This window comes from Corvus brachyrhynchos, unplaced genomic scaffold, assembly GCF_000691975.1.
Source record: "Corvus brachyrhynchos isolate BGI_N302 unplaced genomic scaffold, ASM69197v1 scaffold832, whole genome shotgun sequence".
NCBI classification, from domain to species: Eukaryota; Metazoa; Chordata; class Aves; order Passeriformes; family Corvidae; genus Corvus; species Corvus brachyrhynchos.
The window spans coordinates 210,686-235,910 of NW_008236798.1; the positions used below are offsets into that span (position 1 = coordinate 210,686).

At 36.9% G+C, this 25,225-nt stretch overlaps 1 protein-coding gene across 1 annotated transcript in view; it reads left to right on the forward strand.

Annotated features, from left to right (window-relative positions):
- The window catches only part of PGR (progesterone receptor), a 32,230-nt gene extending 12,514 nt beyond the window's left edge, over window positions 1–19,716 (forward strand). Inside the window, exons 2-7 of the mRNA XM_017727963.1 lie at window positions 211–327; window positions 7,683–7,985; window positions 9,405–9,549; window positions 12,925–13,055; window positions 16,121–16,278; window positions 17,708–19,716. Coding sequence (XP_017583452.1) covers window positions 211–327; window positions 7,683–7,985; window positions 9,405–9,549; window positions 12,925–13,055; window positions 16,121–16,278; window positions 17,708–17,863 — 1,010 coding nt within the window. The 3' untranslated portion in view covers window positions 17,864–19,716. The remainder of the gene's footprint in view (window positions 1–210; window positions 328–7,682; window positions 7,986–9,404; window positions 9,550–12,924; window positions 13,056–16,120; window positions 16,279–17,707) is intronic.
- The last annotated feature ends 5,509 nt before the right edge of the window (window positions 19,717–25,225 follow it).

Consider the following 25,225-nt stretch of genomic DNA (forward strand, 5'->3'; position numbering starts at 1 on the left):
GGGAGTTTCACCCTTAAACAGGCCAAATAAAACATTATATTCAAATAATAACATGATTAGTCAAAAGGTAGAGTAAAATGAAAGAGTTTTCATTTTATGGTTCAAGTACACTTTTTTGAATCTTCAGTTATTTTTGAAACATTTAGACACAGAAATAATTTTGTCATGTTAGAAAATGTAGTATTCATCCTGTTTTTCTCTTGCCTACAGGGCAGCACAACTATTTATGTGCTGGAAGAAATGACTGCATAGTCGATAAAATCCGTAGGAAGAACTGCCCAGCATGTCGCTTGAGGAAGTGCTGTCAAGCTGGTATGGTCCTGGGAGGTGAGCTGTTTTTCAAGTGGATTTGTAAAAGTAGGCAGTCAAGTACACTATCTTCAGTCTGTCGAGGTTAAACAACATTACTTTGATAATGTAAAGGAAAGAACCACATTCAAATGTTATTTTTGGAAGAATTACCTAATGTTTTATAATTTCTTAGAATTTTTCTTTAGTGAGTCTGAAAACCCTGAAACAAAAATACCTTTCTGTAGGAATCTCTGTGTACCCTTACACTCATTTTCTTGAAAGGAAAGTAGTTATGTCTTTGGTGTATATTTATTAATAATTTTGGATCAGATAATTTGATTTAGGTAAAAAATAAAGAAGCAGATTCAAATTGACACTAAAATCAGGAATCAGTACGGTCCCTTTCTCTTTTCTATTAAGCTGTCCATCATTGCTTTGAGTACATGTCAAAATTGTATCCTTCTGTTCCACAAGAGAGGGCCAGGCAGTGGTTGCACCAATACTACAGACTTTGCATACCAGATGCTTGGAAATCCCATCTTTGTATTAGTTCTTTCTCTAACAGATTTGGGCTTTTTTTGCATATCATGAAATGAAATTGAACACTGTGCATTTGAATACCTACAGGGAGAAAATGGTGTATGATCAGGTAGTCACACAGCAAGTTTTGCTGTGCTAACAGGCGGAAATTATGTTTATTTTTCCTTGTATTTTATTCATATTTTGGATCAGCACGAAGCTTGAAAATACATGGCTTACACTATAAAAAATGGCTATATAAAAATGATAGAAAGAATATGTTCCTAAAGGGAGTTTAAAAAAAATTAAAAGGGAAGGACAAAAAGCTGCTTTATTTCCAATATAATCTATTTTAGCACATCAAAGCCCTCTGTCTATCTGTCTGCCTCTCTCCCCCTCTCCCCTGCGTTCCCTCCCCCACATTTAAGTATTGTTTTTTTATCCCTGAAGGAAGAGCTGGCACTATATACTGTACATCATTTCCTTATCTTGCTGATCAGCATTCATTCATAATTTAAAACATATATATAGTTTTCAGACTTATAGTTTGCACAGTTCTGTGTTTCCAGCTGCTGTAAGCTGAATGCAAGCTCCATGGAGCTGGAGTGTTCTGCACACACGGCCATTGTGTCATTCTTACATGGTCAGTCAGTGCCACCTCTCAGTAAAAAAAAAGAAATGGAGCTGACAAGCACGTTGGTGCCACTGGGCTGAGGGGAGAGGGACAAAAGGAGAACATGTCTTTGGATCCTTCTCAGATTGAAGTGGTGTTTTAAAGCTGGAGTAGCAGTGCAGTAGAGAAACAGTACTACTACAAAGGCAGAACCTAAAGCATTGTTTGCCCAGCATTGGAAGAGGAGAAAGCCAAGGAGGCAGAGGTCCAGAGTAGGCTGTGGAAAATACAGAGTAAGAATGAAGACTCAGGAAAAGATGTAGTGCCTGCCTTTTAAAATTTGGGAGAACATGCAAGGTTTGGTCAATTTGATCTTTAAAATATATAGCTGCCCAAGGCAAGGGGCTTAGACTAGATGATCTTTAGATCCCTTCCAATCCAAACCATTCTATAATTCTAATGGGCATAAATTAATACAGATAAAAATTAATTCCTGGCTGTGAATTTTACTCAGCTGAGAGTTTGATGATGTTCTGACCTGAATTTTCATTTATGATACCCTGCATAACACCAACAACTAAACCCCATGTGTTTCAACATCACAGGCAGCAGTTTGAACAAGCAGAAGAGTGTGAGATGGCTCACTATCATTGTCTAGTCCTTTTGCTTCAGCATTGTTTCTGCATAGTAATGCTACATAGGAAAAGTCGCCAGCAGGCTTGACTCCATTCTACATTTTGTGTGCATTTATGGATGCTAGTTTTTTAATAGGGTTGTTTAATATATACATTTTTCTCTGGGTGTAGGTACTAGAAACAGGAAAATTTGGACACTTTTAGCAGCCATATTGATGAGATGGTAGGTCCTCATTAGTGTATCCTCTTATCAAGATGTTACGTCCTCCTACAAAACCTGAGGATGAAGGTGCTCTGACTTTTACTTTATTACTATCAGGTATGAATAGAGTAAAATCTTCATCTTTCTCATCACCTTTTTCGATCACCTTTTTTCTCAGCTATTACAAAGCAAGCGTAAATATTCTCTTTATATTTAATGCTAGATTGTTTTATCTAGCTAGTTTGTTGTGTTGCTTAGTCTTCTCCTAAGTATACCTAATCAAAGCTCTCTCCCATTATTTGAGAAGTCAGTGCAGTCTAGTTTCTCTAGTTCTTAGAGGGACATGGCATCTCATCAGATCTCTGCGCTGATATCCCCACCTACACCATCTTCTGGAAAGAAGTAATCTGTCAGCAAATAGAAAGTAGAAGAGAACAGCTGGGCAATGGAAAAAAGGAAATACTGAGTGGAGCTGTGACTGTGGCATCTCTATTTTTTTTTTTGTCAGCTGCCTCAGGTTAAGTGTACTATTTCAGGTGCTCTTAGTGATGTCAAGAGTTCTGGGGAGATTAGGAAGCTAATTGTTTTATGCAGGCTGAAATAGAGTGCTTAATACTGAACGAAGAAGAAAAGACAAATGTAGACCAAAAATGAAGAAAACTGGAGTGAAATTATACTATTAGTAAATGAAGATTTAAAATTCAAACTACAAATAAAATCTCAAGGTAGACTGTTAATCATAACAATCTTTCTATGGTTATTGCTACCCTTCTTCCTTTTGCTCATCTGCCATTTCTTATTATTCCTTTGTTGTATCACATGAGCAATGTTTCCTACTCATGACTTGATGTGCTGATCAACTCAGTATGATTCATATATGGAGTCCTGCAGGGCTTGGATAATTTTCCAAAGTGATCAAAGGGCTGTGAACCCTGTCATATGAGGAAAGGCTAAACATGACCCAGCAGTGTGCCCAGGTGGCCAAGAAGGCCAATGGCATCCTGGTTTATACCAAGAATAGCGTTGCAACCAGGATTAGGGCAGTGATTGTCCTTCTGTACTCGGCACTGGTGAGGCCACATCTTGAGTCCCTCTCGAGTCATCTCTAGTTCTGGGTCCCTCACTTCAAGAAGGACACTGAGGTGCTGGAGCATGTCCAGAGAAGGCCAACGGAGTGGGGGAAGGGTCTTGAACATAAATTCTGTAAGGAGCAGCTGAGGGACCCAGGGTTGTTTAGCCTGGAGAAAAGGAGGTTCAGGAGGGACCTTCTCACTCTCTACAACTCCCTGAAAGGAGACTGTAGCAAGATGGGGGTCGGCATCTTCTCCCAGGGAATGTGCAACAGGATGAGAGGACATGGCCTCAACCTGTGCCACGGGAGTTTCAGCTTGGACATCAGGAGGAAATTCTTCACAGATAGGGTTGTTAAACTTTGGAATGGGCTGCCCAGAGAGGTGATAGTCACCATCCCTGGAGGTGTTTAAAGACAGTCTGGATGTGGCACTTGGTGCTCTAGTTGACAAGGTGGTGATGCATCAAAGTTTGGACTCAATGGTCTTGGAGGTCTTTTCCAACCTAAATGATTCTGTGGTTCTCTGATTCTTTAACTGGGTTTGTCCAGCCTTAAGAAAAGAAGGCCTAGGGGACACCTTATCCCTGTGTTCCACTATTTAGAGGATGACTGCAAAGAAGATGGAAACTCCCTTTTTACAAGCAGTCACATGGAAAAGGCAAGGGATAAGTTACTCCTGGGGAGATTCTAATTGGACTCAAGAGGAAAATATTTCACAATGAGAAAAATTACCCATTGGCATTATCTATCAAGAGAAGTGGGGGACTCCCCACTGTTGAACACTTTTAAGATTCGGCTGGACAAGGTGCTGGGTCATCTTGTCTAGACTGTGCTTTTGCCAAGGAAGGTTGGACTGGATAGTCCTTGAGGTCCTTCCCATCCTGGAATTCTGTGATTCTGTGAGAAATGTCCATACACAAATTTCCAATTCTTGGAACAAATTAAATACTTAGAGACATCCTTGAGCAGTTTAAATGAATCGGAATCGGCAGTACTTTAAATCTCTTCTTGTGTTTATGGCCTGTATAGGTCAAGACTTTTTGTGCATTTTGTGATTTCTGCCATTTAGAACTTAAGATGGATATATTTTTGTTCTTTTACCTCTGATACTTAGTTTCTTAATGCTGGCCTTGAGTTAAATGCAGAGCTGCTATTTTGCTTAATTAACTTGAGAAATACTACGATTTTACAGGATATTAATGATAAGGTTCCAAAAATTACTATATTAATTAAATTAAACTTACTTCTTAGAGAATACACATTGAATGTCACTGAGTGGCAACCATATAGGTAAGAGTGTAATATTTTATTACACAGACTACAGTTCCATTTCTCAACCCTAAACTCAAAACAATTTCAAACTCCTGAAATGTTTTAAAAGAAATTGTAAGTCTGTTGTAAGTAAATTATAGACTAGCAACAAATAGCTTCAGAAATTTATTTCCCTATGTGGGCTATTTCCTCTTTCTTAATCTTTAGAAGGAAAGTATCAATAAAAACATGCTTTTCATAGTACCATATTTGTCATTCTCTGTGACAGTGTTAATTGTCTTTGAGTATTATAACCTCATAACTTGAGACATTAATCTATCCCCTTTCTAATCTTAAACCTAATAAGATAGCAGGTAGCTGGATCAGGTCCTGGAATAAACAAGTACTCAACTCTTTTATTTATTATGAGTGAATTTGTAATTTTCCCAGGCTGATTATCACAGATTCCTTGTTCAGCTGTATTGATAAATTATTGTGGTCTTCATTGTTTCAGTCAGCTTTCAGTCTGCAGTGTAGTGATTACATGCAGAAAAGGGTGAATTTATTTTCCAGGTAATATTTTCTGAGGTAGGATCAAAGAGTTTATTAAAACCGAGATGTGTTACTTCTGCTTTGCTGCTTTGTTTCTTTATGTTGTATACACCCCCCTTAAGGTGTGCATTGCTTGTTTTTCTACACAAAACCTGAGAGCATAGTGACCTTAAAGTAAGGGTCATAGTGTTCTGTCAAGAATAATACATCATTGATGCTTTTCACCTCATTACAGGGTAAGGGGAAGGGTAGTGAGATGTTAGACTTCTACTGGAAACCCAGTCCTTTTAATATAAAATGTCTACCATCAGTAATGTCTGATTGTCAGCATGATTCTGCATACCTAGTTGCAAAAATATTAAATTACAGAATTAGGTAGTAAGGAGAAAATCATAATATACTTGATAGTGAGATTAAATAGATTTTATTTTTTTTATTTTTAGAACACAAACACTGTAAACATAGTGTTCATATTACATTCAGAGTAATCATGGTAGGGGAACAGTGAGTACTAAAAAACTGCTTGAGTGGTTGGCTATCTTGAAATGAAGTAATGAAAATGTTACAAAAATGTGTGTGCTGTTTAAATATGCACAGACAGGTTTTAGTATTAAGAAAAGTAGTTATCAGAGTGGATTCGTATTATTTACCCATTACAGAACTAAGTGGAGACATTTATTTATCTTACAGCACAAACTTACCTGGGTATTTTGTAAAGAGCAAATGAAAAACTAAGCTATTGTGAAATCTCTCATTTTCCTTATGTCCTTAAGAGTTTTTATTAATTTGACATGGTCTCCTTATTGTAGATGGGAAAGTTTGCTGTGAGTTATTAACAGTCAACTCTCCAGTAGATAGGTAACAAGTGGACTTGTTCTGCTGGTGGCTGTTAAGCAACATAATTAGCAATAAACACATAAGCAATTCTGCAAACCAGTGTGACATTAATTCTGATACATTTAGTCACTTGGAAACATGGGTACTTATTAACTACTAACATTTCCATGTGATAAGCATTCTGTTTGGTTTCTTTCTTTACTTGTTCTCTGAACTGTAAAAGTATCTGAAGCCATTATTTCTGAAAATACCTGAAATCATTATTTATGAACTATCAAATGCATTGTTCCTTCTCTTTTCCTTCATGCCTACACAATACTTAGTGGGAAATTCCCAGCATGTCTACAACTATGTATAGTTTTGTTATGACAGAAATTGGCTCCGGGTCTTTTGGCATAATAAATTGTCTATTCTTTTGTGGTTTTTTGTTTTGCTTTTTTTTTCTTGGTTCAGCTGTAACATAAGATGTAACTTTGTGTTTGGTTCTTTAGTAAGAAATCTCTAATCAGAAATATTTTTGTTCTTACCACAAATGATAAAATGAGCATATGATTGTTAGGGCACTTGACACTAAACTAATTAAACCCACGGTTAAGTTACGGGAACATGACCCCTGATCTCACTGCATGATGAGTGTTACTGTTTTTGCCACCACCCCCATGTCCCTTTCTGTCCCACTGTCATGTAAATCAGACCCTAAATGTCAGTATCTTTATTGCATTTTTTGGCCCTTTTTTCCCTAAGCCAAACTTGTATGGCAGAACTAATGATCTAGAAGGGTTTTCATCACCTTTGAGGATCTATTTAAAACAAATGTATTCCATGTAGTCACTTCTGCACGGATATGCCTTTTTGTTGAAACTTGTAGTATGTCACTGAGGGTCATTGTCTTTGAGCCTCTGAAGGTTTGGTTTTCTGTGTCTATAGGGTGCACTGCCAGAGTGTTTCCATGAAAGAAATTTGAAGAGTTGCTACCTAGAGCTGTATATATTTCCGTAGCCATACCACAAGTATCTGTGCTTATTTTGGGAAAGCAGTTCAGCTATTAATTTGTTTTAGTCAGTGTTGTTCATACCACTGCAGTATGGAAATAACAATTGCAAATTCTGAGAAAGGGAAATTATGCTTTAGAAAGTGAAGTGTTTTCTAAGTGTTGACATCTGGTTTTACAGTATTTGTGGGTCTTTCACTCATCCCCTGGCCATCAAAACAGGGTTCAGACATGAGATGAAATGCTTTTAGGGAACTGGAGGAAAGGAGTTTCTGTGTGTAGTAATTAATTGTGTAGTAATTAATTACTAAAATTTTTGGTTTGGGGTATTAGAGAGTAAAAGAAGCAGCATACTTAATTGACATTAAATAGAAACTGAATTGTAGAGCCAGCTGGCTCAGCTGTTGGCGTATGACAGAACAGTGGGAATTGAACCAGAAAACACTTTATGAGGTTACTGTAACCTAGAATTCATGACAGTAATTTTAATGGGTGGGTGCTGTTCATTCCTTAGTGAAGGGAGTATGATACAGAGGGAGAAGCTCTTAGGAATTTTCCATGATTATTTCTCAATTACATAAATAGTCAAAAAATAGAAAACTTATTTTGAAGACAGTTCTAGTTTCCTTGTATAGATTAAGAGTGTAATCCAACACTAGTGGGAAATACTAGTGTTACTGGTTAATTCTTTTTAACAGATCAACAATTTCCTTTTTCAGGTCGAAAATTGAAAAAGTTTAACAAAATTAAGGTTGTGAGAACGTTAGATGTTGCACTCCAGCAGCCAGCAACTCTTCAAGATGAGAGCCAGTCTCTAACCCAGAGGCTGTCCTTTTCTCCAAATCAAGAAATACAGTTTCTTCCTCCAATGATAAGTGTTTTACGAGGCATTGAGCCAGAAGTTGTCTATGCTGGTTATGACAATACAAAACCTGAAACACCAAGTTCCTTGCTGACCAGTCTGAATCATCTTTGTGAGAGGCAACTTCTTTGTGTAGTCAAGTGGTCTAAATTGCTACCAGGTAATACCATTTCTTATAAGTAGTGAATTGTAGTTAAACAAATATTTCATTGGAGAAGCAGTCTAAAGAGAATATTATTGACTGCCTGTTAATTAATTCTTTACAAATTCCAAAATTATTAAGCTTCCACTTATCAGATAATGTAACTAATCAAATACATTTTAATAGGGAGGCACATTTGAAGGAATCCATTCAAATATTTAGATTTACTCCAGGAAACCACAGGAGCTCAGAGAGTTCCTATATGTGATTGTTATAGAAGCCTTTCTACCCCAACCCCTCTTACTCTATTATTTATTCATTTATTAATGTGGCAGTGAGATGCTGGTTCTCTCAGATATAAAAAAGGTTGTATTTCTGCTTCTGATTTATTCTTATTATTACTAGAAAGACGTCTTGAAAGTAACAAAGAAAAATTTTAACAAATAGTAGCAATTAGAACTAAGCAGCTCACAAACACTGCTAATGAGAAGTAACTAAATTTATGAAGATCCACGACTGGATTAAAAAAGAAATCCATGTGATGTAAGTATGGGTGCTCTATGGTGATAGAGATCAACCTGGTCACCCTGGGATATATAGAAATCAATATACTGAGCAGAAAGCCTGGAAAATACAGTTTAATGTGAGCTCAGTGTGACACTTCGCTGCTGCAGGAAGCAATAGTCTCTATCACTGTTCTTCCCATTGCAGTTGGCACTTACCAGACCTCTTGGGTGAATTGATTCATCTCACTAAATGAGAAGAAACCTTTTTTTTTAACCCTCTGTAGTTTTCTGATGTCTTCATGAACTGAACCAGTTCACTGAAGAGTAGCATGAGTGCCAAAGTTTGCTTGAAGGAGGTAACAGGACCTCGTGATGTAGAACAGGAGCACTGCTTTCAGTGGCAGAAAGCTGTTAGTTTGACTCAGATAATTTGTGGCAATCTTTAAATTTATCAAATAGCGAAAGTTATCAAACACAAGCACACAACTGAATATGATTCTCTTTAGCTGAATGCAAGAAAGGTATTTATATAAGGATGTTTTTGTATGACAGCTGCATCTCGTGTTAAGAAGAGTGATGTTCAAGCTATCGATATTAAATGAGAGTTGATTACAGTGATCATGTTACAAACTGTCATATTTTTACCAAAGGAAAATGAGATGCATCCCTATTCTTTGAAACAGTCATTTTTGCAAAAATAAATTTTGGTTTTAACATTTCAAAATACTGGATGAGAACAAAAAGACAAGAGGTTAACTATCAAAGTGAGACAGGCAGTTATTACCTAAATATCTGAGAGCTAAATCCCCAAAACCTCTTGTTTTTCTAGGTGTTCTCAGTTTGGTAGCTCAGATTTGTAATCTCAAAATACCTACTTAGCGGCTGTCTAAATGAGAATGATGAAATATTGTATCTTTAATTTCATTTCCAGGTTTTCGGAATTTGCACATCGATGATCAGATAACCCTTATCCAGTATTCCTGGATGAGTCTAATGGTTTTTGCAATGGGGTGGAGATCATACAAACATGTCAGTGGTCAGATGTTGTATTTTGCACCAGATCTAATCCTAAATGAGTAAGTAGAATGCTCTTGTATTATATGAATAACGTTTTGAACTTTTATGTGCCAATGGTAATGTGACTCCACTGAGGTCAAGATTTCATTCACTACTTGTTCTGTTTCAAAATTAACAGCAAAATCCTCTGACCATATCAAAGTTCAGTAACTTTGGGAAGGGTTTTGTGGGAACCCCAACTATTCTGTGTACACTCTCTAGCAAAAACAGTTCAAATAGTATTTTAATTATCTAAGGGAAAAATCATAATAGTAAATAAAATAATAATGATGTCAGAAGATTTACTTCATCTGAACTGGACTCAAATTAATGTTTACTAAATGGAACTGTAATTTTTTGGTTTTGGTTTTTGTTTTTTTTTTGGGTGGTTTTCACAAATAGTTTGCATATAACCTACGTTCTCATTTGTGACACTTTTTGATAAAAATGATTATCTAAAGTGCATTTCTTGTTAGAAAAGTGCATTTGTTGTTAGAAAATGGTAAAAAAAATTTCACCAAGAAGGAATTTCAATATCAAGGAAAAATTACATGAGACTGCGCTTTTCTGCTGGGGAGGGGAAGGGGCTTTTTGGCTTGGATTTTCCTTCACTATGCTGTTTAATTTAGATAACCATCATTTCAGTCTTTGTCAGTTTTCCAGATCTGCAAATTAATATTCTCAGACTTGGAATTTTATATTCTTTGGTTATAGGGAGATTGCCAGTAACAGTAAAATGTAGTTTAATCCCTATATTTATCTTTCCTTAATACATTTTTCTTAGTTATTTTTTTTCTTAAAATACTAAAAGAACTGCTATGATGCAAGTTGAAAGTAAAACAGGTGTTTTTTAAGACATACTGTTTAAGGATTGAGAGGTGGATTTGCAGAAGATTTAGACACCTGATTTTAAAATATATAGACATGCAAGATCTTCCCAGTGAAATTCTTATAGAAGATATTCAGTAGAGCTGGCCCTATTGCTCCTGACCTTTTCCAGATGATTGTAAATCACTGTGAGGTTGTTGAGTAATGAATTCTCTCTTCTCCCATTTGTCTTAGTTGTGCTGTACAAATTGAAATACTTAGAAGTGATGAGATTGAAAGAACTTCTGACTGTCTTGTTGTCCCAGCATAGTCTGATACATTTTATGGTTACATTCAGAAGAAACATAGATTGAGATGGGTTTATGCAGTAATGTCATGTCTTAGAGTATCACGCCACTTGTGGACCACTCCTGGCACCTTGTGAAGAGGACCTTAAGTACTTTGCTTTAGAATAGGGTTGCGATTTATGAACCCAGATTATAATCCACCAGAAACAGCTTCTTATTGTCAGCTCAAGAACATCTACACTGGTTGCTGACAACATATTCCTCTCTTGGTTATAGAACATGTCCTCAGGGTCATACTAGAGATGTTATAAACAAAGAGATATAAGAGGTGACTGATGCACTAAATTGTAGCTGCAACAATTTATTGGGAAATAAGTTAGCTTTTAGATCAGTAAAATGTAAACAACTTTGTTGTCTACAATGATATGTAAGCTTGTACTTTCACGTTCGCTTTAAGCAAAGGTAACTGCTGAACACTGCCAGAAAAGTTAACTGTCCTGGTCATGCATCCCCATGACTTTGGCTAAGCTGGACCAAACTCTCTCTGGCTGCACTGTCTAACAGATAAGGACTTTATATGCCTGAGAATTACCCCAGAAAAAGCCATTCATTAGCAGGTGGTGGTGATCCCTGACATGACTCACCACATAGGAGTTCAGGCACTAATGCCAGAATCACAGGAGTGTGTGCCTAGAGGTAGAAAGAGATAATGGAAATTCCTTCTGCAGGGTCATCACACACCATAGTTGTTTCATAATTACCATGGAACCACAATCCAAAGCTTGTGTCACAGCCAAGCTGTCATATAGTGAACGGAGTTGTTATTCTTCTCAGGAAGGACGTGTTTCGTAGCATCAATTTCAGACCAAGAAAGCCGGGAGTGTTAGTTTGACAAAGATTTCATAGTGTTAACACCCTACAAAGACTTCCTGTTGCTTGCATTTTGCAGTGTCTAAAAACGTGGGTAAGAACAGCATTTAAGCTGCTAACCCTGAAAGCTGCTATTGCTCTTCATACATAATAATTAGGAAAAGATGCTACCAGAAAGTATTAGAAAGGAAGGTTTAAAGTAGATGTAGAAACAAGCCCATTCAGGTCTAATACATTAAATTTCTATGTTTATGTCATTTAAAAGCTGGTACAAGATATCAGATATTGAACAACAGTGAAATAATTTTCATTCAAGATAACAGTAGTGCTTTAAATAACAACAACAACAACAAAATTAATGCATTGAAAAAAGTCTCTTTTTAATGGAAAATATCTTCTGTTTTGATTGCTGAGGTTACTATCTGCAGTCAGGTTATAAGGCTGATCTGAACCCCGTAGCAGGTGGGGGAGGAAAACTTAATCTTCCCGTTGTTGTTGTACCTAATTCATCAGGATTGGGATGCAACCTTTTAAAATTAGTCCAAGTTACTGGATCATCAGGTTAATGTGGAGTGAATTCAGTCTAGATTAGAAATTTTGTAATGCTATTGTTGCAGTCATTTCAGTTGAAAATACTCTCCTAATAAATATATGCAATAATATATACTCAGTATACCAATATCACAAAGAGAAAAGCAGTATTGAAGTGCTGCAAAAAACCCTGCAGTTTTATGTATTTCCTGTGTGATTTGTTCTGTTACTTCTGTGGGAGTTTAGGAGAGGTTGTATTAATGTCTCTGTTTACTTGGCATGTAACATTTTTAACTGTTTCTTTAGTGTCATGGCATGCTACAAAATAATATCATTGCTACTAGAAGTACCAGGCTAGGGTTGCTACAAAGTATTTTGTTGAAGAGGTTTTTGCCGAAGCTGAGAGCAAGTTTTCCATAGACTTTCAGGTTTGTCTTCAGTTCTACGCTTTGAAATCTTTACAGAGATGCAAGAATCTATCAACATCTAAAATACAATAGTATTTTTTTGTATTTTTATGATTTGGGTATTTTTATCATTTGCGTATTTTTATCATTTGGGTATTTTTAATTAATAAACTCCCAGCACTTTTGGTGATTAGCATTAAGTTTTGATATTCTCCAAGTTTTGGTTTTTTTCTGGGCACCAGTAACAGATTAAACATTCAAAATAATAGCACATTCATTACAATTAAAAAAACTAGCATTGAAATAAAAAATTCAGAAAATTGTATATGTGTATAGTCTCATCTTTAATTTTTGTAATGTGATAATTAAACTGCTAACAAGACCTTTCTTTCAAGCAGGTAGGACTGGAGTCATTCTTTGTCTCTGTTTTCATGTTTTTTAATTTATTTTTTTTACCTTTTCTGGGTGTAAGACAGAGGATGAAAGAATCATCATTCTATTCCCTGTGTCTATCCATGTGGCAACTCCCACAGGAATTTGTCAGACTTCAAGTTAGTCAAGAAGAGTTCCTATGTATGAAAGCGCTGTTACTTCTCAACACAAGTAGGTTCTTTTATTTCTTTGTAACACATCACTACTAAAAGAGTTTTAAGCCGTGCTGTTTAACTTGACAATCACTTAGCTTTCTGGCTTAACAAATGGAAGTGTCCTAGGATGAATGTTAATATTCCAAGTCTTAAAAATATTTTTTTCAAATGTTTATAAAGAACAAAGAATTTGTGATTCGTTGTTGGTTTTATTGTGTATAAAGACATGAGGGAAATGTTGGATCCCTTTTGACATATGGCTATTTCAAAACAACTGTGCAGTATTTCTGCCTGGAAACATCAGTTCAAGTGACTCTACACAGATTTAAAAATCCCCAACTGAACCAAAACAACCTAAAAAGTATTAGAATGTATTTAAAAATATTTAATAAATTATCAGGACTGAGGGCTTTATCTTGACCAAGATCTTAAAGCACGTTTGCTCAAAAGAATTAGGGAAGTGGGCATGACAAACAATACTAGCATTTATTCAACTTTTTATAGTTATAAATAGGTGAAGTTTAGCACAGATATAAACAAATGGAAATGTTTTTCTTTGGTTTGTTTCTCTGGAAACAAAATCCATGGTCACTTTTAATCACACGCATCTTTTAAAGAATGCAGCATGCAGCTGCGTTCCACTTTACATAGGAAATGTGGTAGCTGATGAACTTATCTTCCAAAACCTTCTTTGAAATACCAAAATTTACATCTTCTGAGGCCATAATTTTTAGTTATGAATCCCCAAATAAAAAGTTTTAAAATTATACAGATGCTGTTAGAAATGAGAATTAGCACTTCTGAAAAATATAGTTGAAAGTATGTAAAAGTTTGGTTCTCAGCACACGACGGAGTCAGAGGAGAGATGTGCAAATTCTGCATAACCTGCTTCTTGGTTTTACAAAGTTTAAGTAATTGATAAGGAATTAAATTTAGTCCCTCTCAATCTGTACTTGGCTGGTATTTGCATAAACCCATTCTTTAAAAAGAAACTGGTCTCAGCAGAGAATAAGTTTAAAAATATTAAATTTAGCTCATATGAACATAGAAATTACTAAAAGAATAGCAAAATACCATACACTCTGCTAAAGCAGTAATGTAGATAAAAATTCCTCTCTGATATAACTCCAGTTTCTTTGTTAGAATGTGTATGTATTCCTATTTTAAATGTTTTCCATCTTGTTTTCATCATAAATAAACTCCCTTGTCTATCATCTGGAATTTCAGTTAAATTTAGATAAATTTGTGGTATTTCAGCTATCTCTGTCCCAGAAAGTTCATATCAAATTCAGAAAAGCATTACAATTGTTGGTCCAATCCTTCTCATTTCTGAGTGCATCAATTTAACAGAATTCATCAAGTTGCTGTTTATCAACTGCGCTGCACTCAGAAACTATTTTTTTAAGATGACGTGTTTATGCATATGCAAGAAATTACTTTAAAAAAAAGAAAGTATTTCTACCTGTTCTGATAAATTTTGCTTTTTGTTCTCTCCTGCATTTATTGTCTTATAGGAAAAAACAATTTGTCAGATCTTTGGGAAAAGGAACACACCTAACAGTTGTTGCTGAGACATTTAGTAAACATTTGGTACTGTATAAATATAATTCCATGAAAGTATTTTCAAAAAGCCATATAACTTCATTGTTGTTCTAAAGTGGTTTTTTTTAAGATTAATTTTATTTTAGTCATGATATTCATCTTAATCGTCTTCAAATGTGAAAGTACAGCCATTTCAGGCTTTTGTATACTAACAGTAAATCAAGTCTAATCCTTTAGTTTCTCACTGTGTCTTCCGTTCATTTTATTATTTAGATGAACTGGTTTTGACTTTTTTAGGTAATTGCAAAGAAACAGTAATTTGTATTAAACTGTCAGTCTCAACACATTTCTAATTCTGAATGCACCCCCAGCCTAAGTTGTAACATTATATTTGATTTTACAGTTTTTTCTTTGAGTTGGCTGAGGCTTAAATGTAAGGCTTTCCAGACTTCTGATTTAAAGGAATTTCTAAATCTTGTTGCATAAGATTTCTGCTCAGTTCGTGCCACTGAATAAAAGCATCCTCATTCTTTACATATGATCAGGGGAAGGGAACAGCTGTTTAAATTGTATTTGTCCATGTAAGTTTTCACTCAAATGGATAGCTTAGAGGAACTTTTTGTTTTTAGGCAGGAATATGACTGTCTTTTTGCAGAATTTTGCAGAGGAAACAGGCCATTCATTGATGGAAAATACCTTTTAAATTAATTTGCAGGGGAAGTATAAAGACTTAATTGCTGGTTTAGAGATGTAAGTCATCTAACCCTAAACTCCATGAGAGTCACTTTATATGAAAACATTCCTTAGTTCTCTATAAAGCTGCTGTTAAGAAATGTCCAAAACCATACAGGCTTTGAAAATTAAGGTATTCTTTTCCCATGACACTATCTTATCATTAGCAGCCACTTACAGGTTCATTTCTTGATGTTCTCTCCATGTACTCATTTTGATCCTCACACCTGACCTTTTAGAGAAGAGGGAGTTCAAATTCAATTTCTCCTCCTTGCTAATTTTTCTAAAAAGCTGTTCACCTTTAAGACTCTGATCTGTTCTGCTAAGAGAAGGAGGTTCAAACAGGAGGCCTGAGCCCTGGCAGCTTTACTGTCTGCACTACTTTAGAGTTGTTAGTTCATTCTTTGACTCCATTTTGAAGCACTCCAGCTAGATCTCTCTACCATAAATTTGCTGTGAAGAAGGCAGACCCTCAGCAGTGTACACATAAGTCAGTCCATAACGTATTTCCTCAAAGGCAGGAGTGGTTCTTTTAGGCATAATTTTTTTTCCCAGCAAACACCTATAACTGAAGCTTAGGGATATTTCCAGACATAGGCAATTAGCAAAATGAGCTGATTGTTCCTGGTATATCCTTTTAACTAATTGTATCACTCTTTCTGGAGTAACTCTTGAATGGGAAGAAGTACCTGGCACATAATAATGCATTGCACTGTACAGCATGAAATACTTTAAATTTTTCCTTTACTTTAAATTTTTTTCATTGCCTTCAGAGTAAATTGTAGCCCAACTGTTATTTGTTTTTAGTTCCTTTGGAAGGTCTAAGAAGTCAAAGCCAATTTGATGAGATGAGAACCAGTTACATCAGAGAACTGGTGAAGGCAATTGGTTTGCGCCAGAAAGGCGTTGTGGCCAACTCACAGCGTTTCTATCAACTTACAAAACTGATGGATTCCATGCATGATGTAAGTTTGTGTGTTAGTGTGTTTTGCTTTTTATGTAAGAAGGAACTGGTATTTCTTAAAATTAATTTTATGGAAGGGAGTAGTCAGCGTTGCTAAACAGCAGAAGAAAACAACAACATATTTTTCCTTTATTGTAGATATTTGTGTGAATATATGGCTATATATTCAGCATCTGTGTATGTATTGTGCACATATTTTATGGCATACAATATGGAAGTATTTGTGAAACATGCATTAGAGTGCTACCATTTTGTTTCATTTTTGTGTAACATAACCAGTACAGTTGTGGGCTTTGGTAGGGGTGGTGTGTAGGTGTGTGTGAGCACGTGTGTATTTGTTCAGGAAAATAATGTGAGGAATAGGCAATTCAAGTTGCAAAGTCAGATTACTTAGCTAAGAATTACTGAAAGGCAGCCAAGATTGGCTTTGCAACCTTAGTTCAACTGGTTTTATGTGTATATTCTCTACCACTTTTTCAGTATCTGTCTATGTTTGGGAATTGAGTAATCTTTTAGAATTCTAGATACCAAGCACTTTTGAGCTTGATGTTGGTTGTGAGGAGCTTGCAGGGAGTTCAAGGTGGACAGGATCTTTGCATCTTTATATTCTTCAGAACTCAGCAAATCTGCATTTTATTTTAAATCAATCTCTTCATTTCAAATGCATACAGTAAAATAATCTGTGAGGGAGAGAAAGAGGGAGAGGCTTGCTGCAAAATAGCAAAGTGATATTTGGTCCATGGAGTATCTTCGTTCAAGTCCTGTTTCAGGTCAGGCTGGTAAAGTGATGGGAGATACAAGGAAAAGAAAAATTATCAGACTGGAGAGATTCTGTGATGTTAAAGCCTAGGGTAGCAGAAAGAGTACAATATTTGACAACATAATGGTCACTGGTCTGAAATAAAAATTGGAACCTCTCAGAGGGGCTAGAAGAGATGTAAAAGTCACATGTTGAGCAGTTGCTTTCAAGGAATGAGAGTCTGTGGAATTCAATGTTTGCAGCATACAGGGATATGATCATAATGAAAACCATGTCCAAGCTCACAGGTAAGCAGTAAATGCTGTCCCTCAGAGCACTGTTTAAATAGCATGTAGTGGCCAAAGCACTGACTCTTGCCTTGAGTGTGAGAATAAGATGAAATGTTGAATGCTTGCGAAGCAGTTGCCATTGTTCATCGCATATGTCATGAGTGAGGGTGATACTGCTTGGTAATATTAGTGAAGCAGTGGTTTTATATAACATGCCATAGCTATGTGTATGATTTTTGTCATTAATAGGGAATGACAAGTACCCTCATTATTGATTCAAGAAATGACAGGTATAGAATGATGTCAGCTGATGAATGTATGAGATAAATGATTGACAGCATGTTTCTGTGGCTGCATTACTGTTAGCCTGATTGATCATGTTTGTATTTTATTAAATCCAGCTGGTGAAACAGCTCCATCTCTTCTGTCTGAACACATTTCTCCAGTCCCGTGCACTGAGCGTTGAATTCCCTGAGATGATGTCAGAGGTGATTGCTGCCCAGCTACCGAAGATTCTAGCAGGGATGGTGAAACCTCTTCTCTTTCACAAGAAGTGAAATGTCTTTTCTCTTATCATAGAGATGATATCTGCGTCATTTTTTGTTTGTTTATTTTGGTCAAGATTTTGCAATGTCAGGACTTCAGCATATTTGACATACTTACCCTGCCGACTGCTTTATACCTGTGACACACAAAAGCCATTCAAGCTTGATGTACATATTGTGAGCTCCTGATTCCTTAATTGCAAAAATCACAACAGTCATAAGAAATGTTTTGTAAACTTGTCTAAGCTGCTTTTTAGATATACATATGAATGACAATGAATAGACTTTCCAGATTTCTAACAACAGTTATACATTTTTCTTACACATTGCATGCTCTTGAATTTCTGGTATGACATGGTGCAAAATTTTTACTTTAGTATATTGTGTGCGTGGGTACATGTGGGCATGTGCATAATATAAGATTTTGGAGGAATTAAAATAAATATTGCCCACATTTTCTTACAGATATTTCACTTTTTATTACTGCAATGCCATAATGAGTAACTAAAGTGCTAGGCATAGAGAATACATTCATAATCTCATCTGTGTCATGTTGCATTGAAACTCTAAGTCCAGCATACTGTTTTCTGCAGCATTTGGTGGAGCTCTTCTTCAAAAATCAGAAAGTTTAGGAAAATTACAGTGTGTATTATACCAGAAGTAATGTGTATGCAAATCCACTAAGCTTTGGTTTGTGTTATTTTTCCTTAAAAGTTCAGCACTTACTAAAGCTAAATCACTTAGCTGTAATCTTAAATTCATCAACTCTTACATTCTGTATTTCAGAAGCTTTAAATAGAGATGTTTTCACTGACTGCAACTCTTAATAAGCTTAATGTTTTGAATTCCAATGCTGAACACAAAATCAGCCATTAGCATCAAATTATAGTGACGTTGGATGCAAAAAGAAGTGGAAAATATGACTGCAAACATTTTGATACACATCAGACTCATTTCAGTATAATTTAGTGGAGCTACATATTTTGTATTTTAAAAGCATACCATTATAATTGAGGTAACTGCAAAAAGGAATTGGACTAAATTAGCTTTATACCTTCAAGAAGAATGATATGTTTTACCATAGAAATGAATATTCAACTGAAAAATTATAATGTAGTGTTGTTTGTTCCTATGATATGGTTATGAAGGAATTCATGCATATAAGGCAGCAAATTGTAGATATATTCAAACAACAGACGAACAGATAAACCTTAAGAAGAATTTATGAGTCCATTAAAATACGCTAAATTTTGCCAGTTGCTAGAAATGATACGTAAATGTAGGAAATGGTGAGTCTTGTTTGGGTACTTCTGGCCCTACGCTTTTGCTTTTGCCCATGACTTGTTAGATGCCCCCACTGTGTGCCTGCGTCCTGCTGGTGGTGTGTAGCTTGGTCTGTACAGACATATCCTTGTCACATGAAACAAGGCCCCTGGGATGTAAGTTCAGTATCCCCAGCTAAATCAGGGTGTCCCTCACTAAAAGGGTAAGTGAAGTGGCTAATTGGTAAAAATTACATCTTGGTTCTTGAAAAATTTGTGGACAACTGACAAGTACAGGTATGTCTAAGGGTGTCCTTATAGGTCAAAATTTCCTAAAGCCAACCAAGAAGAAGCTACCTTACAGCTGGGAATAAAAATATTTTTTGTATTCCCCACATAGTAGTACAAAACCCACTAGAGCTGGTGCAAATATGTGACCCTAGAAAAGTGGTATAGACAAACTTTTGTGCTAGTTGACTAGGTTTGTCAACTCTAACTGCTCAGGCAAGCAATGTCTTTCATATTCAATACAGTCTGACTTTTAACTGTGATCCTTAAAGCAATTAAGTTTTAATAAATAGCACAAAATTCTTTATTTCTACATCCTGAAGTTTTATTTTCTTTATTTTGTGTTTGCATTTAGTAAATGTGATGCTCAGTAAAGAAGTCCATTTCATCCATTCCACTTTCATGTAACAACAGTACTTCCATGCATTCTTTTGGAATTTAAGTATTGCCACATGATTTACCGCTGAGAAAGCAGACCATCTACTGGTTACTGTTTAGATTAAACTGATAACAGAAACTTCCCACACTAAAAATTACTCCTCACGACCCTAATTCTGAAATTAGAGGACAGAGCAGGCAGTATGTTTGCCTTAGGAATGCATGGATCTGCCTACATCTGCCTTTTACTCAATCCTTAAGTGGCTGACAGGTCACCATGTCCCATAAACATGGCAGATTAGTCTGAAATGCATTATATTTGTCTCAAAGGCATAATCAAAAAGGAAGAAAAGATACCTTTTGGGAATAGATAACAAAGGTTAAAAACATTTTCAAATAGTGTTTCTTAAAGTTCTCTAGCTCAGAGAAAAAATTCCCAGAACTTCCTGGCCATGATAAATGGACTACACAACAGAGAATGATTGGCTGATTGTGTCTGCAATAAGAGTCTGAAAGTCCTGTGATCATTATATGATTGTCTGAAGTTCAAAAAAAATGAGAACTTCCGGCTATAAGCCCAGTTCATAAAATGGCATTTAGTGTCCATTTTGATACTGTCATTTGCTCTGGGTTACACAGACACCACGAACAGTGGAAAAGGACCCGGGGGTGCTGGTTGACAGCAGCTGAACATGATCCAGCTGTGCCCAGGTGGCCAAGAAGGCCAATGGCATCCTGGCCTGGATGAGCAATGATGTGGCCAGCAGGACCAGGGCAGTGACCGTCCCCCTGTACTCGGCACTGCTGAGGCCACACCTCCAATCCTGTGTTCAGTTCTGGGCCCCTCACTGCCAGAAAGACATTGAGGGGCTGGAGCGTGTCCAGAGAAGGGCACCGGAGCTGGGGAAGGGTCTGGAGCACAAGTCCTGTGAGGAGCAGCTGAGGGAGCTGGGGGTGTTTAGCCTGGAGAAAAGGAGGCTCAGGGGGAACCTCCTCTCTCTGTAACTGCCCTAAAGGAAGGTGTAGCCAGGTGGGGGTCGGCCTCTTCTCTTAGTTAATAAGTGACAGGAGGAGAGAACGTGGCCTCAAGCTCTTCCAGAGGAAATTCGGGTTGGACTTCAGGAGGAATTTCTTCACTGAAAGGGTCATTAAGCATTGGAAGGGGCTGCCCAGGGAAGTGGTGGAGTCACCATCACTGGAAGTTTAAGAAATGACTGGACTTATTTCTATGATTTTGTTGACAAAGTGGGGATCAGTCAAAGCTTGGACTCAATGATCTTGGAGGTGTTTTCCAACCTAAATGATTCTGATTCTATGAACACTGATCAGAACACCTGATTTCTTCCTTCCCTACAGAAATCTTGTGTATTATGACTTTTCAACCCTGCAGAAATGTTCAGAGAGCCATTACTTGATTTTTTTACTGAGTACAAGGTTTTATAGTTGTATGTGCTTCTATCCATTAATACTTTTTTAAAGATCAAAGCATTTTTGATCTAAGCTTTACAAATAGGTCTAAATAAACATCTTGTTGTGCTTCTCAGTATATTGAACATGACAAAAGAATTCTGGATCTTCTTAAGTTGCATTTACAGACTAGAAATAAGAGGTTTCAGCAGATGGATTTTTCTTGTTTTCTGACATTTAGGATGTGCCTGATTACATTTTAAAGGTATGAAACCTGTGGTATTAATTAGAAAGCTTGCCAGCCATCTTCTACAGGTTTTTGCTTCAAGCTGTCACTAAAAGTTCTTCATACACTAAATAATGCAGGCTGTGCCTGAAGCTAAGCCTCTCCTGTTCTGTACAGTTGAGGTATTTTTGACCCATGCCCTTCAACATTACCTTCTGCTGGCACTTGAGTGAAGCAAACAAACCAACCCATCAAGTCATCTGCTTCCTTTGAGCTCTGCTGCTGGGATTCAGCTCTGTACAGGTATCATATTTATAATATTTAAATAATGTTTTGGAGGTTGAAGTGCCTGGCCATGGCAGCCCACCTGTTCTTGGAGAGCTGAGACCTCCAGCCCTGGGAGCTGTTCTCTTTGTCTATGAGCTGCTCAGCAGTTGTGATCTCTGTGGTCCAAGAAACACAAAAGATCAAATACTTGGCTCATGTTTTCAAAGATCTCAGCTGGATCTACACTTTGGACCAGCCTTTACAGATGGGGGGATGTGGGTTCCTTAACACCTAGTCCATGACAGAGGGAAATGTGGTCTGAGAAGCTTTCAGATGATTTCATGGCCCTTTGGAATGGCCTGGTTATATGTGTGTGTAATAAACACAGATAATAATTTCTGATCTGCAGCTGTTCCTGCAGCTGCACTGTGGTTATGCTTTCTCGTGCTATATCTGCAACAGAGAAAGTGAGACCTAAATTTGTGTTTTCTGACAGATGCCTTGTTAGTACCTAGCTGTGTTTTTTCTTCCTTTTCAAGTAGAGTAATAGGTCTGTCTCCATTACCTTTATTGGGAAGGTGAGCTGCTTTCCTGTGTTCCTGCCTACACCCAAATACTCATCTCAGTTACAGTGATGTATCAGTAGCATGAACAGCAGGGATCCTGCAGGGATCCTTCCTTCCTGTCCTCTCCCACCTGCCCAGATTTATGGTTGGGTCATCTGCAGAGCAGGAGAGGATGGGGCTGCACTCCACCCGTGCAGTGCAACTCCAAGCACACATTTCTTGCCTTACATGCTGTTTGTGGCAGGCTGACCTTTCTTTCCTTCCAAGAAGTCAGCCTGCAGCCATAGAGCTAATATCCAAAGCCCTCCCAACTTTCCATGGCTCAGAAGCCTGTGAGCATACTGCCAGGCTGGACTGTCAGCATTGCTGGATTTATTGGTTTGTACTGCTTTGTGTCATGGTGACCTGACTTGAACAGAGATTTGCTTTTAGTTTAGTTCTCTTTTTCCCTCGGAAGATGAAAAGGAAAAAAACTCTAATATTTTAGGTATTTTTTGTTTTAAAATTTATGAGGGTTTTTTTTCAATGAACACTATTAATTTATTAGATTGACATTATTTGTATGCAGAATGGTACTGTAGCTTCTCAGATGCTTGGACAGAAACATGCAGTAAAAGTTGACTGCATGGATATTAAAATCTAAGTTAAAATTTATCTGTTTACTTAAAGAGAAAATAACCCTCAGAAAATAATCCTTAAGTGCTGTTGGAACTAATGCAGCCGTTGCATAACTTCAAATACATGAGCAGTGCTGCTCCCCTGATGTATTTTACCACTCACATATAGAAATTTTTTTCCCTGGGATGAGCCCACAGTGCTCTGTATGAGGCATTTAAAGCATATATAGAAGACATCAAATAGTGATGAGCATTCATTTAATTCTAATATATCCTTTAAAAGTAGCAGCATTTCAATTTCTTGCTGGTGTGGGGTGGGCTCATTATAAAATACTATCACGAGCCTTTTAGTCATAGATCATGTTTTTCTGACCATGAAAACCAAGTTACCTTTTCACCTCTATGGGTACAATAGCTCCACCAATTTAGAATTCAGGCATATCAGTGAGGAAGTTCTCACAGTGTCATTTAAGTAGTCTCCCTCTATTGCATTTTCCCACACTCCATTTAAATACCTACCCAGCCAGTTCATAACTAAAATCTCCTTTTGCTGTGTGGAGGAAAAAAAAAAGAAATAAATCATTGTCAGGAATTCAGAACACTGCATCAGTGAGCTTCAAACAAGTGGCTAGATTGAATGAAAAGCAGGTAGTGAGCACAATAAGCACCTTTGGCATTGCACCAGAAATAACTGGGCAGAGCAGTACAGAGACCTTTGCGTTATACAGGTGGGATTTGTATGAACATCACCATAAGCTGCTCATTCCATGGATGTACAGTTCTCACAGAGGCCTATTTTTCATGTATGAAAAATAGGGAATAGATGGGGATAGTGCAATGCTCTTACACTTCATCCCTCTATTACACCTGTTGGGTGATGTCCAGTCTGAGACTCTAATCTGAGATATCTCCAGTTGAGAACAATGTTCTCATCACAGTGCTGCTCAAAGAAACTGATTTATTCTGGCAGGCCTGTCTTGGCTCTATGGACCATGAATAAGGGAAGCACCAAACCAACATATGCATGGCAGTATGAATCCACAAAGGTGTGGATGTGGTCTTACTGAGATTATTTGAAAAAGAAACACCCAGCCACCTGCAATTAATATGTTCCCAACCATTTCCCCAGATCCCAGTAACAATCCTAAGAGTAAAACATGGATTTTGATGACCCATTTAAACATATTCTGTTGTAGACAAAGGACAACACACTTGACAAAAATTATCCACTGTTACGTAGAAAAAGCTGTGACATGCTGCTGTCAGGACAGGCCCTGCCTGCCTGTGAGGCATTACACACAACAGATGAGAAATCATCTTTTCAGACTGTCATCACCACACAACAAGCACTGGTCAGCTGAGGATGACATGGCTTTTCACTTAAAAATTTAGAAGTTTGGTATCCTAAAGCTCAGCTTACAGTATAGTCACACTGCACTGGCCAGTTCACTTCTTACAATAATTTTACACAATCACACCCCCAATTGCTGTTGCAAGCAGTTCCTAGTGATGGCTACAGCCAGCCTAGGTTTTACTGGGAGACAGAAACTGCTTCCCTTTCTCATGCTTCAAAATACAGATCATGTGTCTATTTGGCTGCCCACAGCCAAAAGGTTGCACAAATCTGACATTAAAAAAAAAAAGAAAACTCAAAAACTCCAAACATCTGGAATTTTGAAAATATTACTTCATGAAGTTTTCCACTTAAAGCTTTCCTTAAAGTCTTCCCTGAAGACAGACATTAATTTTAAGAAAAGCTACATGATAGAGAAAAGCATGACCCAAAGCTGGGCACATCTGCAATGCATGATCTGTTGAAGTTTCTGAATTTCATGCAGCCTCTAAATCCCAGTTCACATATTTGTCATTTATTCTCCCCTCCTTCCTATGCCTTCAACACACCTTCTTTTCCCAATGGGTTACTTGGATGTGTAATACATTAACACTTTGTAGAGTCTTTGTATCGCTCAACAAAAAAATTCTGTAGAAAGACAAATAATGCTTAACTTTGAGACATCTTTGGACTGATGCTTATATTTCTCTGTATTTAACATTCAGGATAATGATAGATATAATTTATGCTTTGCTGCTATTGTTTTTATTTTTGGAAAAAAAGAAGAGACTTGTATAAGATTTCTGTATTTTCCTTTGAGAAAAGGAGCCTTCATCTATATATTTGTAGATCTGAAATAATAGCTTCAAGTATTTTTGTAAAGGTGTTGTCTAGCTAGGCTGTGTCATGTCCAATAAACTGGGGATGTGCTTGCTTTGTAGTAGTATGAGAAGTGTTTAACTCTTCAGCAGATGTACAAACATCCACTAGATTGAGTGGAAGGTAAAGCTGCAGAATGACACTGCTGTCA